Below are 15,620 nucleotides of genomic sequence, written 5' to 3'. Positions count from 1 at the left end.
TTATATAGATATATTTATATATTGATGGATACACACACACACATATATATAATATATATGTATGTATATTCCATTCATTGCTAATTTGTTTCCTTTAAAAGTAATAGAAAAGAAACCCCAGAAAGTCAGATGACTCTGAAAGTAATGTTGAAGAAAGAAATTCTTACCCCATCCAACTTGACGCCCCTTTGTGGACAGACCCTTAGAACCATACATCTGTTGTGGAACAAAGACTTAAGCTCTGCCCACTCAGCCTGGAGCTTTAGGTTCTGATCCTGCCTTCTGGATGCTTATAAACAATGACATGGACATCAAGTGACTCACATGGGAGCTACTATGTATAGCCTTCGTGCTGGGAACTTACGTTTAATTCTCTAATACACTGAATTAAAAGAAAAACTATTTTAAGTCCATGTTGTTGCTACATTGGGGCCTTTTTATCTGTCTGACAAGGAAACAAAATGCTTCTATCATTGTTCGTATTAGAAGACACTTGGAGGAAGCAAAAGGGAGGTAGGGTTAAAGTAATAGAGATGGGTAGGCTGTGGTAGAGCTTGAACAGCTTAACTCTGAGGATATCCAGAAAACAATTACTGCTGGAAATAGTTTGTCAGTCTGAGGGAGGAGAACAGACAAACAAAGCCCGGCACTTACTGCAGCTATCAGGCATACAGGAGGGATCTGAAACCCTACCCATGGTCACCTTTTCTTTGATTATCATAGAGACAAAAGCATGCTTATACAGGTGTTACAGGCCTGTTTTTGACCTTAGGATATAGTTCATTATGTTGGTGATGTACACCAAGATTGGTATTAGTAGATTATATTGATACTCTGGAGCTGATCTGATGACGTCAAAGCCAGAGATATCAGATAATCAGATACCGAAATCCTGCCTTAGACTTCCCATAACATTCCTTATAAGCCTGAGACAATGGCTATTGTGAAACAAGGCTCTGCTCTATAATTGGCTGGGTTAGTACCTTGGATACCAGCATGGGACTTTCTAGCAAGGTGTAACTTTTAGCTAAGGATCATGCTTTCGTTCCTTTTAACCAGTATCAAAAACCATCAGCCTACACAGACATACTATCCCACACAAAGGAAAAGGTAGGGTCCATTTCTATCTAAGGGGCTGAATCCTAGGAGGGTACAAAGCAGAAAGGAAGAGAAGAGAGCTGGTTGGCCAGCCTATCTAAATACGCCCACTGTCTCAACCCTACCAAGAAAAGAAATAGAAGAGACTAAGCCACAGACAAAATTATCTAGTCCACTGTGGACTGGCTTCTGTGCCTACATGGGGTGCAGAAAATCCAGAGCATGGGGACTTCACTCTGGAGTGTAGAACCATCTAGGAGGAAGATTTATATGCTAAATAGGAATGCATGGATAAGAGAGGGCTAATTCAGTGCCAAGCCCTGTCATTGCTCGTGTTTTTATTGCTTTCCTGCCTCTACCTCCATTAACTCAATGGTAAGGGACAAGTTTTCTTTCCAAGTCCTAGGACTACAGTGATAGAAGATCTCCTCATGACCTATGCCATTAGCCTGACCCTGTCAGTGGTCTCCCCAGGAGACAACAAGCCACTGCTAGGAAGTCCTCTGTCAGTGGCCTTCACACCAAGGAGGAAAAATAAAGCGAGACCTGGGCTCCAGAATTGCTGTTTGTTTTGACAATTGGCATTCTGCCCTTCTCCACTTCTGATTTATGACAATTGCCCAGACATTATGGAAATAGCAGATGTGGGAAAACTGTTGAAACATTAACTTTCCTTCTGATACTACTCAAGTTAACTTTTGCTAGGAATTCCTTCAATAAAGTTTGAGTTTGAGTTTGCTCTTGAGACACACACACACACACACACAGACACACACACACACACACACACACCATATACCCACTTTTAGCTCATTGCTCTTTTACTGCTTATACTGGAGCAGGTGTTACCACCTTTCCCCTCTGCTTAATTGAATTTTATGATCTGTTTTACACAGCACTCCACCTCTCAGCACCTTTCTTCTAACTCACTCTAGACCCTAGCCCGAGTGTTCTAGAACTGTTCTTTTAGAGTACAGTTTGAGTTGTCCTGTGTGTTCTGTGTTTTCAAGAATATAGGCATATTTTACTTCCATATCTACTAGATTTCAATGAAGCAAACTTAGCTATTTTAGTAGTTTTCTTTATTAGGTTTTTTATTACACTCTAGACTTTTATTTTAATGATCTTATGACATCTCTTTATTACTTCTTGAGCTCTTTCCGCTGTCTCCTTATGGGCTGTATCATTCCAAAAGCAAGGTGACCTCCAAGTAGAGCTGCCCTGCAGCCCTTGGCCTAAGTCTCTCTTCCTTCAGCACAGCAGAGGCGGGCCAGCCTGCATCTAGACTGAATTTCACACACCGGATGTTCAGTGTGGATGATGCAATCCTTATCACAAACAATCTACAAGGGCCGGAGACATGTTTAAGATCATTTCCTGGAACTAGTTGTGATTTGCACTATTTCTTTGTGTAATCTGAAGGCTTGCCCCAAGAACAATCTGAGTTCATTCTATGACTCAAAATCACTGTAATTGAAATCACTTGTTAGATGAAGACTGACTAAGAATGAGGGGTATTTCCAGTCATGGAAATGTATCTTCTTCTTTTTTCAAGGACTGGTTCGTTTTACTTCCTTATAAAGAGAGAACTATGAATGAATATAGACTCAGGGAGAAAATCTGCTGCATCTATATATGGGCACATATTATTTTAATTTTTCAGTTAAGAGAAATTTTAATAAAGTTCTTTATTTACTATAAGTGTGATAGTCCTCCAAAAATGTCTCTGTGGGAGAAATTTAAATAGAAAGTTCTATAGAAATGAGATTCAATTTTGTAACAGAAATTAGAAAGGTGTCTGCGTTAAATTTCCTATGCTTTAATTTGCTTTTCCCATCATCCATTCTGGACATGATTTTGTGAGGCACACACACACACACACACACACACACACACACACACACACACACCACATTTTTTGGCTCACATTTGAAAGATACCTGCAGTTCTAGAGTTTGGAACATGTCTTAGGAAATCTTCCATGCTCCCACAACCTTCCGTCAGACATTTCTCCATGGTAACATTGATTATTGGCTCCACAAAGCTAATTTACAAGAGCAAAGAGCTTTTACACATACACCTTTTTGGTACCCAGCCATTCCAAACGTTTCCCTCCATCAGAACATAGATGTGGAAGTGCCAAGTAGCACAGATAAGAGATAGTTGTTCATATTGTTAGGTTCCCTATGATAAGCAAGCATTGAGTTCTTGCCTAAAAGAGTTCTAAGTCAACCCAGCATGACAGAAGGGGATTGGAAGGAAAGGAAAAAGTCACTGCAATGGGTTACTTCTCTGTTGCTGTGTGTCCTGGCTGGCTTTGTGTGTCAACTTGACACAAGCTGAAGTTATCACAGAGAAAGGGCCCTCAGTTGAGGAAATTCCTCCATGAGACCCAGCTGTAAGGCATTTTCTCAACAAGTGATCCAGGATGGAGGACCCAGCCCATTGTGGGTGGTGCCATCCCTGGGCTGGTAGTCTTGGGTTCTATAAGCGAGCAAGCTGAGCAAGTCAGGGAAAGCAAGCCAGTGAGTAACATCCCTCCATGGCCTCTGCATCAGCTCCTGTTTCTTGACCTGCTTGAGTTCCAGTTCTGACTTTCTTTAGTGATGAACAGCAATGTGGAAGTGTAAGCCGAATAAACCCTTTCCTCCCCAACTTGCTTCTTGGTCATGATGGTTGTGCAGGAATACAAACCCTGACTAAGACACCGGTAAAATCCCATGACCATGGCAACTTACAGAATGGAGGATTTGCTCCAGCTATAGTTCCCTGTGGGATGAATCCATTATGAGAAAACATGGCAGCAAGCAACAGGGGCAGAAAGCTAAGAGGTCATATTGCAATCAGAATCAGAGAGATGAGAAAGCAAACCAGAGGTAAGGTGAGGCTATCCATTCTCCAAGCCTGCTTGGCTCTAGTGACATACTTTCTCTACTGAAGCCACACATCCCTAATTTCCCCCAAAGAGCACCACCAACTGGGGACCATGTGTTTAAATGTGGAGGGTGCATCTTACCCAAACCAGCCCAGACACTTAGAGCCAGTGTCTTTATACAAAAGCAGAAATAGGTATAATACCTCACAGGCAATGACAAGGACCAACTGCAATATGAGTGCATATGAGTCCTTTATAAAACATAGTGTACTTCTAAATGCTGTTGCTATTCCAGTGTTTATCTCTGAATTTAAAAAAATGTTGCCAAAGCACCCAGGAGAGAGCTGGGATTTGACGTCTGAAATATAGTAATCTTTAAAATTATATTGTTTCCATAGAATGCTAGAAGTGTGGGGTTCTGTAGTACCACATTGCTTCATGGTGAATATCTCGGCTTTTGGTTGTAACTTCAGGAAAACTTCATGGAGGATGAGTTGAAGGAATAATTTGTGTCTATTAGCTCCTTTACTTCCAGGAAGAAAATTAAGTACCCAGGATTTTATGAAACAGAAGAGGCATTAGATGCTTTAGCAATAGTGAAGCAGTATTTCCAGTCATGGTGAACTATGTTGTGACATTGAAAGACCTTGCGAGCTTTTCCACCTAACCACTTCAGGAAACAGTCTGGAAGCTGTAGAGTCTGTGGTCACATAAGGAGGTTGACAGGATAACATTGCTTCAACTTAGGCCAAAATGTTTGACATAGCAATACTTTACCCTAACAGGTGAAGTCTGCCTCCCCCTTTCCCTAAGGGGCAACATTTCATGGGTGACTTCCTTCCTTCACAAACACCTTTCCCACTCACTATCAGGAAGCGAGGATCTATTTAGAACTTGCCAGAAGCCCTGTGTTGTCAATAACCTAGGATGAGATTGATACTCTTATTCACACAGTGTGAGTTTGACATTTCTAATGTTAATATAGAAATTACATAGAGTAGGTGTCTGGTCACAACTACGGTTTCCCCATTGGGGTCTAAAGGACACCTCAGACTCAAGGTGTCTCACACACAGCTGTTGAACTGCTTTATCAAAAAAAAATCTTTCTCGGCTGACAGCATCCTTTCTGATGTTTACTGTGCCTAACTTGTCAGCTTTTAGGGTTTTCCTTGATCTTGGGGTCATTCCTAGATCCCCTCCTCCCTCCTGTCCCTCTGTTCCTCTTTTGTCCTTCTTCTGCTTAATTCTTCTTTGAAAGATAACCTAAAGAAATCCTGCTGGCCCTACCTTGACAAAGTGCTTTAAAGTAAGACGAATGCTCACCACCTGTAGTTCTCTGAGCCTTTATGAACCTCCACTACCTTTTACCTAGGAGACTGCAAGGACCTTCCAAAGACTTGACCCACTTCCCCATGGCTCCAATGCAATCATTTCAATGAATTCTGTCACAGTTCCCAAAATATATTACATTATGATTACTCTACTCACTGCTCAATACCCCCCAAAGCCTTTCTTACATAAAGAAGAAAAACAAAGCAAGCAAACGAGCACCAGGGATTTTCTAATTGAACACAATTCTATATGTGGTCTGGTCCCCTTGCCAGGCTGATTCCAACCCCTACCATTTCCTTCAGCCCCTGGACTTATGTACTTCTTACTTTCCCAGGCTGCTCTTCCACCAGAGTCTCCGTGTGCGTGCGTGCGTGTGTGCATGCATATGCATGTGTTTTTCTCCAATCATTCAAATAAAGATTCCACCACTCTCTACCTCACACCTCTAGCTCTCTTCCACTCAGCTTCCTTCCAAACCACTGATCACCAATCGATTTGGGTCATTTACTAGATTTGTTATCTATCTTCTCCCTAGAATGTAAGATTGAGGCTGACATTTCTCTGACGACTTTTTTACTCACTTATCCTTAGTACCTACGATTGAGTATGGTCCATAGTAGGTGCACTGGCTTGTTTTATGTCAAGTTAACATAAACTAGAGTCATAAGAGAAGGGATCCTCAATTAAGAAAATGTCTCCTTAGGATCAGTCTCTAGGCAAGCCTGTAGGGCATTTTCCTAATTAGTTATTGATGGGAGAGGACTCCAGTCCACTGTATATAGGGCCATCCCTGGGCTGATGGTCCTAGGTTCTATAAGAAAGCAGGCTGAGTAAGCAATTCGCGGCATCCTTCCATGGCCTCTGCATTAGTTCCTGCCTCCAGCTTCCTATCCTGCTTGAGTTCCTGTCCATCCTGATTTCCTCCAGTGATGAACATCAAAGTGTCTCTTCCTCAGCTTGCTTTTGGTCATGCTATTGTATCACAGTCATAGTACTCCTAACTAACACATTAGATTAGGTCTTGTCACCATACACAACCACCCAGGTGGTCTACTGTACAAGGCCAGGGCACACGCTTTACATAAGAATGGTGCCTCCTGGAGTTGTGTGACATGCCTATCCCCAAGGCACTCAGTAAATATTTCTTAATGATACTATATGTTGGAACTGTATGTCCATCTTCAATCTCTGTAAAAACTCCTACTGTTTTTTTTTTTCTTTTACAAAAGCCTGGAGAGCTTAGGGACCCAGAGACCAAAGGCAGATATTTTCAGCAGCTCCTGGATTGTGGGTTAAAATTGTCTGACCTACGCCGCCATAAATAGTGTTTACTAACTAAACAAAGCACTTTGAGTTCCACCGGAGGTGGGCAAATTGGTTATGTTTTGGGAGTCTACATAATCACTATTTTCCCACAAGATAATTGAACAGTAAGTGTTAGTTAAGATAGTCTTGGAAGAATTCCCAGTTTCACTGGAGGAAAGGAGAAGTTTATAACTTTGGCTTTTGCTGAGTTTGGAGAATTAGCACCTGTGTCTATTTCCACAACTATTTTTCTTTTCTTGATGAGAGTGAAGGAAAACTATACAAAGAACTCCTGCTTGTTTCAACGTCATTTCCCCACTAGTGGATGGAACTCCTCCCTTTGGAACATTTGTCCTGGTGTACCTCTCCCTGTTACAGCTCTATGTCCATGAAATTTAACTGGTGACAGTGACAGCCTCCTTAACTTCCTGTGTGATTAATGTAAGGTCATGATTCCCTAGGAGTGGCCTCTGGTGACTTTACAGCCTCCTCTCATGAGGCTGAGCTGTCAGGAACAGGATTCCATAAAAGTCCATGAGTATGAGAAGGCATCTGCTGCAGAATGGGAAAACATTATCAGTAAAGGCTATGGCAGTGGTCAAGAAGTTTCCCTGCAGTCAGAGAAAGAACTGGAAGAGCTTGAAGGGGCTCGAGACCCCATATGTACAACAATGCCAAGCAACCAGAGCTTCCAGGGACTAAGCCACTACCTAAAGACTATACATGGACTGACCCTGGACTCTGACCTCATAGGTAGCAATGAATATCCTAGTAAGAGCACCAGTGGAAGGGGAAGCCCTGGGTCCTGCTAAGACTGAACCCCCAGTGAACTAGATTGTTGGGGGGAGGGTGGCAACGGGGGGAGTGTTGGGAGGGGAACACCCATAAGGAAGGGGAGGGGGGAGGAGATGTTTGCCCGGAAACCGGGAAAGGGAATAACACTCGAAACGTATATTAGAAATACTCAAGTTAATAAAAAAAAAAGTAAAAAAAAAAAAGAAGTTTCCCTGCAATCCCTGATATGCTATAATATTTATAGAACGAGTGTGCGTGAACTAGGGGCCAGGATTACCTTGTTTCTCACGTGCCCCTCAAATGGGAGGTCTCATTGTTTTCTCCTATCTTATGTTGAGTACTTAAAAGAGCAGATGAAGAAAATAAGTTTATGGGGTTTTTTTTCTGACATTTTAGTGCTTTTACGTATTCCTTATTGAGTGGACGCATACAGCGAGTATGTCTCTCCTTCTTTGTGTCCGCTTACCTTAGGAGAGCCACCTTTCTAGTAGTAATGATGACAATGACATCTTAAGTCCTCTCTAATTTCAAGGGTAACTATTTATGAATTCTTAGAAGAGAGGAGAGGAGGTGAGAGAGCTGCCAATCAAGGTGCCCAGTGGGACAGAAAGTAGGAAACACCTCTTGTTTCTTCTTGTGAAGATTAGCAGAGAGCTGGTGCTGTGTCCTTGCTTCTGGAGTCTTTGAGAAATGGAACACTTTACTTCAGGAATGCTTAACTTAAATTCCTCATTCTATCTCTCACAGGCTTTGGCAAGGAACTGTAGAAATCTAAATTAATAAGACTCACCTGTATGATTAAATCTGGTATTACTGATCATACTCTGTTCTTGGCAATCATTGAGAACAGCATGTTCCCCATTGCTGTGTGCGTGTTATCCGTAAGGATGGCTATGTCAGGTGTCTGAATCCTGGCTCCATTTAATAAAGCACAGTCACACACCTATTCCCAGTAAGTGTGAGCTGGCCCTCTGCTTCCCATTTCTACTCCATCCAATTTGTAGAACTTACACTGCCTCTTAACATGGTTTTCCCAGCCTTATCCTAGGCATGGGTTCGCATGTGCCATTTCTCCATCCATGACAGACTGTTGACTGCCTTGATCTTGTACAGATCATGTGAAGATAGAACACAACTGCTGGAAGTTGATGTGTTCAACAGCTATGCAAACTCAGAAGTCGTCATTTCCCAACTGAACTTCTCATTCACTGACTCTTACATTCCTTTGCGCCCTGTATTGAAGAAGAAAGAAAACTTCCTTAAGATTAAAAACCATGCCTTCAAAAAGGGCACAGTTGACCCTGACCAGACATTTGATAAGGAGGGAGTTGCTCGTGACTCTGTTTTGGTGCTTCCATTTCTAAGATGACAATAGTGCAATCTCAGATTTGTTTTGCAGGTTAAGTAAGATAACTTTTGGGAAACCTTACTCCCACTCCAAAATATAATATTTACTAGAATTAACAGGAGTTCCCAGAATGCCGAAGTCCAGAGCCACACATTCTATAACCCTTATCTTAAGGTATTTACAGCAGATACTGTTCTCAACATTGTGACCTTGGCAAGAATATCTGAAGGAATAATGGTTCATGCTAGCTCACAATTGGAGGGGACAACACACCGTAATGAAAAAGACAGGGGGACTGGAGCATGAGGCAGCTGGTCACATTTCCTCTATGGTCAAGAAGCAGAGAATAATGACCACTAGAAGTCATCTGGATTTCAAAGCCCCTTGCCATGGGCTATGCTGCCCACATTTAGGATGGGTCTTCCTTTCTCAAGCCAACCTTCTAGGAGATAACGTATGCAGACACAGAGGTGTGATTCCCTGGTGATTCTAAATTACCATGGAAGATTAAGCAGAGTGATGTTTTCTTCCTAGTCTCCACAGAATACTTTTCTTTGTGCTTTAAACCTTGAGCAGAGAAGCTTCTTTTTGGACAGAGACTCATAACTTGTCAAAGCGTCAAGTGCTAAGTCACACTGAGTGCTGAGTTTTACATGGGTCATCGATACCAACTTCTCACTATCTAAGGCTCAAGAAACCATGGAGAATGGGGAGGAGGCAAAGGAATGTAATGGTTAGTGGATGGCGAATTTAGCTGGGAAATGATAGCTTCTTGAGTTGCATGGTTATTGAACACACATCAACTCTCAACAGCTGTGTTCTATGGCCACGTGATCTGCACAAGATCAAGGCAATCAACAGTCCATTGTGGACAGAGATAGGGCACTTGACAACCCATGCCTAGCCCAAGAGCTACTGGTAACTGATGGCTGCTGGGGAAGGAAAAGTATTTTCTTTGGGGGTGTGGCTACTGGTAGTCAAACCTGGTGGTCAAACCTTAGTGAATGAACCCCCGCCCATGTGCTTATGGGTAGCACTAATTGGACTCAGTAGGTTATTTGAAAAGGGAGGATGGGAGAATGTGCTGGGGGATAAGGGAATTGGCTTGAGAATGAGTGGAAGGTGGTTAAGATCAAGACATATTTTTTTAAAAGAAACATTGTATACATGTGTAAAGTTTTCAAAGACTAAATTTGAAACATTATTTATATTTTTTAGAAGTATAACTTTGATATACAATAGAATGTAGATGCTGAATCTGAAATAGCTGACAGAACAGTCACAATGTATTTCTTTCTCAAGTATTTAAACCTACAGGCACAGAATCTTTGGCTCTCATCAACCTCCATATCTACTAGAGGATCTAGTCCTTAGAGTTTGGCGAACCATGTGACATTCTGGAAGGAGAGTTATATCACAGGATATGTAGCTGATTAGTAGAACCTGCCATGGGTGAAGTGGCATCACATGTAGGAAGGTCTGGAAGCAGAAAAGACTCTGGTCTAGAGAGCTGAGCTCCATAAGGCTGGACTCTTCAACCCCAGGAATACACAGGGATGAGACAGGGATAGTCAGGAAATTAGGAGCTGTATTACCTGCTTCTGTAAGATGTGTCTGTACACAAAAATTAACAGAATGCTATGCGGATCCCCTGTAAGGGACTACTAGAGGATACTACAAATGGAGAAGGCTGAACCATTGTGAGACAGTTTTCACAGTTCAAATGAGAGTCCTCATTCCCTCTGAGTGGTCATGAGGAACACCAGATATGCTCAAACATGCATGCCAAATGCTCCCAGCAGTCCCCAACATCAAAGTGAACATAATAACAACATTAAACCCATCATACAGATTTTTGACTGGTCAAAAATGTGATTGAAACGTTGAGTACAAGTAATGTTTTAATAAATTATGTTAAATCACGTTTATAAGAGGACACAAATCTTTCTGCTGTGACCTTAATAAGACTTAATTGAATTAAAATATTCAGAATTTTCTGCAAGAATAATTTTACACAACTAATAAGATAATCTTGCTGTTGATCTACAAACTGTGTTTCATCCTTCATGTCTGTTTTCCCATCCTTTGACCATGTTAGCATTTGTTTCACAGAAGAGATGAATTTATGTCCTTTGTCTCTCTCATGCAATTGCTTTATTGGTTATGTATGCTAAGCCATTATGCTGGATTTAGTAGACAGGCTTTGATTTTAGTTATGCTGGATTTAGTAGACAGTAGTCTGCCTTAAATTTTTATTTATCTACCACATTACATTAGCAAGGAATACTTGTGTGACTGATAATGACAAATTATTAGCAGAGAAGACACATGGAAAATTTCATAGATAACCTTCTCAACTAGTAAAACAAATGTACTTCCTAAGCAACTGAGTGATACACAATAAATAACCTACTATGACCTCTGAAGGTCAAGCTGATAAGGTTGGGCAACAGCTTAGTTGAGTCCCAGAACCCATGCAAAAGTGCTAGGCCTGGTAACCCATTTGTTACCAATGCTAGGGAGGCAGAGACAGGTGGACTCATAAGGCTCCCTGGCCAGCCAATGTAGCCTTACTGAGAAACTCCTCACCAATGAGAGACCTTGCCTCAAAACAGGTCAGTAGTGTTTCAGGGTATCTGCTGGTCTCCACATGAACAGTCACTTGTATACATGCGTGCATCTACACACATATGAAAACACATGCATAGGAGAAAAACAATTGAACAGCACATAGTCTCTTTCTGTTCACTACCCTATGAGCATTTAACATTAAATGAGTCTTTCTGTTGGGAGAAGGAGCAAAGTCTCTTGAAGGAAATGAAGCTAACCAGAGGAAGGATGTAAACACCAGACTCATCCTGTATTTGAGATAGGCACCCACTAAGGATCACAGCAAAGAGATCTGCAAGACGCATGTGTTCAGTATTTCTGCTAAGTATCCTCTCCATAAAGTCACCCAGATAACTCACCTGCTACCTAAATGGCATAGCCTATGACAGCACTAAAAACATAAAAAGAACTCTAAAAATGTCAGTTGTCACTTTTGGGTGTCAGTGAATATGATGTCCTTCTCCAGCACTATGCCAGCACATAGAGTGATCTCTACCCACCCGAGCCCTCCCTTTCAGTTCTCAGTGTTGCTGGCACATTGATATGTGTTCTCAATGTAAAATATACACTGAACTCTAAAGACTTTGGAGGGGAAAATTAAAAATAGTTTATTAAAAAACTTTTATGCTGACTACATGTTAGTTTGTATCACATGGGTTTAAAAATACATTATTAAAATCAATTTTCCTGTCACTTTTATTGTATTAATGTGACTGACCAATAGAACTATGGGTCATACTGTGGCGCGCGTTGTGCATCTCTGATTAGTGTGGTGAGACATCTAGGGGTGTTTTGTAAAGTATCCATACCACAGACATTTATTAAGTGTCCTGATCAGCCATGAGGGTAGGTAGCAAGTCAAATTATAAATGAATGTATATGAAATGTGAATTTATATAAGATTAACATTAAATGTGATTTTTGCCAACTTTTGCCAGTTTTCTCTTTAATAAGTTGCCCATACCATGCTGTGACTAATGAGAACACCCTGCTTCTAGGCTACTGGTTGGTTCGCCATGGAGTGGCTTCCCTGACAACCGAATGGGAGACGTGTACAAGTGCCCTGTTGACTTACCCACTGCCACCTGTGAAAAGCTGAATCTGCAAAGTGAGTTGCACTTAACAATGGGACTCTTTACAAATGGCAAAATCTCATTTGTCATAAACTCAAACAACCAAATAACAACCAAAACAGATCCTGAGTTTTGTCTTAAGAAATGCTGATAGCTTTATGCCTTTGTTTATTTAATCTTTTGGACACCAGATCATATCCAAATTTCTAATGAGTTTGAACAAACACATGTGCATAGGCACACTCATGTTAGAAAAGCAAGAGCAGAAGTGCCCTTGTATATCTGTGTATGAGAAATGTGTAACATCATTCCTGGCTCACAGTAGGTGCTTATGCAGTGAGTCATGTGGGCAGTGACAGTAAATGCTACAGAGATTGAAGTGTGAAGTAAAAATTTTCAGTTTATGCAAAAGGGATGTGGGTGATCAGAGTCCTAAACACTCACCATTTATGGAATTGATATTCAAATTTTTTATTATCACAACTGGGGATATAGCTGAATGGTAGGTCCAAGAATATGTGAGGGCCTGGTTTGATCTTCAGCACTACAGGGAAAGAAACCACAATTTTTATTGTATCACCTCAATCCACTGTAGGAAGGAGCTTTCTAGTAAGGGTTTCTTCTCAGAACCTCATTTCTCTAGAGAGAAATTGTGGTTGGTGTCTTTCCACCACTCCTCTTATCAAAGGAAACCTGGAGATTTAAACATTGGGGATTGCTTTTGGATCAATTATTCTGCTTAGATAGCAGAGGAAAAATAACAGTGTTGATGTGTAGCTGGCTATTCAGCAAAACAATCAGAATATTTTGAATGAAATGTGGGAGTGAAGACTCATACACATATTTAATTTTAAGCTAATTCACGTCCAGGCCTTAGTAACAAGATGTTTACAGAAAAATAAGAGCATAAACATGGCGGTTCCATTATTTTCTTTCTGCACTCTTCAAAACCATATGTAACTAACATAGTTCTAAGTCCAATGGGACCATGAAGAGGTAAAAAAGAATAAGAAAGAATTTAGGAAGAAACAAGTGTAAGGATTGAGATCCACCCTCCATTTCTAGAAGTTAGGTAATACAGGAAGTGGGAAGATCGCTCCATTGAGCAGCAAGATTAAGAACTCTTTCCAGAAAAAGACAGAGAATGTCAAGAGGTGGCAAAGAAGGAATGGATATCAGCCAATGACCATGCAGCATTAAGCTAGCCAGAGACACTTCACTGGTGTCTGGGAGAGCCAATCTTCAGAGAATGTCTCCTTCTCAAAGACAGAAAGGAAGCAGAGAGGAGTGAGTTCCAGCAGGTACCCTCACCAGTGCTGAGGAGCCAAGGTCACGGAGAGTGTGTACCACAGTGTGCGGCTTCTCAAGGAGACTGACAGGATGAGGGTTCAGTTGAAGGTTTCCAAGGAGGACTGAAGTCTTATAGCAGTTGCCCTGGAAAGTCAGGGAAGCGACCCAACTAAGGATTAATGGAAGTGGTGGTGGCAGCTTGCCTGAGACTAGAGAACAAAAATAAATCACATTACCAAGAAGAAAGAAGAGGAAATAGGTAGTAGTTGGTGTCTTAATTGGGAGGGCCAGATTCATTTATTATTTTACCTGAATGATCCCGTTTAAAAAAAAAAAAATCTCCTATCGCTTTGAGCCATCATCTATCAAATGGTGATCATTAAGAGTAATTGTTTTTAATCCTGATTTTCAAAAAAAAAAGGCAACCGTGAGAAAATGTGACAAACAGAGATGTCTGTGTCCTCATGTGGGTTTCTCTTGATCAGGACATTGTTCTTTCAAAAATACATATTTAAATTCTCTGAGGGCCTCACACTGAAGTGAGCTTCGAGTGGCTGACAGCTCCACGCTCCGACTCTTCGTTATGTAATGCTCGTTCTGGAATATGCTATACTATACTCCAACTTACATCATTATGTAATGCTTGTTCTGGAATATGCTATACTATACTCCAACTTACATCATTATGTAATGCTTGTTCTGGAATATGCTATAATATACTCCAACTTACATCATTATGTAATGCTTGTTCTGGAATATGCTATACTATACTCCAACTTACATCATTATGTAATGCTTGTTCCGGAATATGCTATACTATACTCCAACTTACGTAAAACCTTGAGCCTGCCTGGATGCTTCGTTAGAGCCTTCAGTAAACGGTAACTATTTGACACTTTAAAACATCTCTTTCTCTCCAAAAGATTCAGCAAGCATCTCAAATGTTACCGAGATAAAGACCAACATGAGCCTGGGTTTGACCCTCACCAGGAATCCGGGGACCGGCGGCTTTCTAGTGAGTGTTGTCCTCTCAGATCCTCACTCTGGAGAGAATTTGTCTCAGTGTCTTCCTGCCATCCCTCTTAACGAATACACTCTGGAAATTTAATCACTGAAGTTGGTCTTTGGACCAACCATGCTATTTGAACGTCCAAGGGAAAACAACATAGAGCCTTCTTGACTGTTCGACAAAACAATACAATGTTTTTGAATGAAATGGAAGGAATAAGAGGAAGTCTTTAGCCCTTGGAAAATGTGCTGAGTAGGTATGAAAACTATGGAAATCTCAAGGCTTGTTTCTACTTCCTCAAGGATCATGTTTGAGAACCTTCTGTTCCACAGGCAGGGCTCAAAGCCAAGCACTGGCAAATCTGATCCGACGTAAAGTGAGAAACTGTCTCTCGTGTCATATATTCTTGGATCTCTCACTTACTTCCTAATGTGTTACGAAAGGAAATTTTCTAAAGGAAAGAATTTCTGAGCTTAGATTTAATATAGAAAATTGTTGAAAATATTTGACATTTGTTGTATACACAGTGAAAAAAAAATCACATACCACCACCCCCAAAGTGAGAATATGAGGGGAAACAAACAAATCATATTTGAAATTTCCTCTGAGTCATATAAAAATAGTCTAGTTTAGAGGTTCTCAAACTGTGGATCGAGACCCCTTTAAAGGTCGAATGACCCTGACCCTTTCACAGGGGTCACATATTAGATATCCTGCATATCAGATATTTACTTTATAATTCATAATAGTTGCAAAATTACAGTTATGAAATAGCAACGAAAATAGTTTTATGATTGGGAGGAACTTTATTAAAGGGTCACAGAATTAGGAAGGTTTGACAGCTTTGCCAAACCAAAAAAAAAAATGTTTTCAAAAGCCTAGTTT

The 15,620-nt window shown here is 40.9% G+C and overlaps 1 protein-coding gene across 1 annotated transcript in view; it reads left to right on the top strand.

Annotated features, from left to right (window-relative positions):
• Itga2 (integrin subunit alpha 2) overlaps nt 1–15,620 on the top strand; it is a 98,684-nt gene that overhangs the window by 28,731 nt on the left and 54,333 nt on the right. Inside the window, 2 exon segments of the mRNA NM_001427291.1 lie at nt 12,362–12,471; nt 14,650–14,741. Of these exon segments, the coding sequence (NP_001414220.1) occupies nt 12,362–12,471; nt 14,650–14,741 (202 nt within the window).

This window comes from Rattus norvegicus, chromosome 2 (assembly GCF_021556685.1).
Source record: "Rattus norvegicus strain SHRSP/BbbUtx chromosome 2, alternate assembly SHRSP_T2T, whole genome shotgun sequence".
NCBI lineage: Eukaryota > Metazoa > Chordata > Mammalia > Rodentia > Muridae > Rattus > Rattus norvegicus.
The sequence above is the reverse complement of the archived record's forward strand: the minus strand, read 5'-3'. Positions and strand labels throughout refer to the sequence as shown.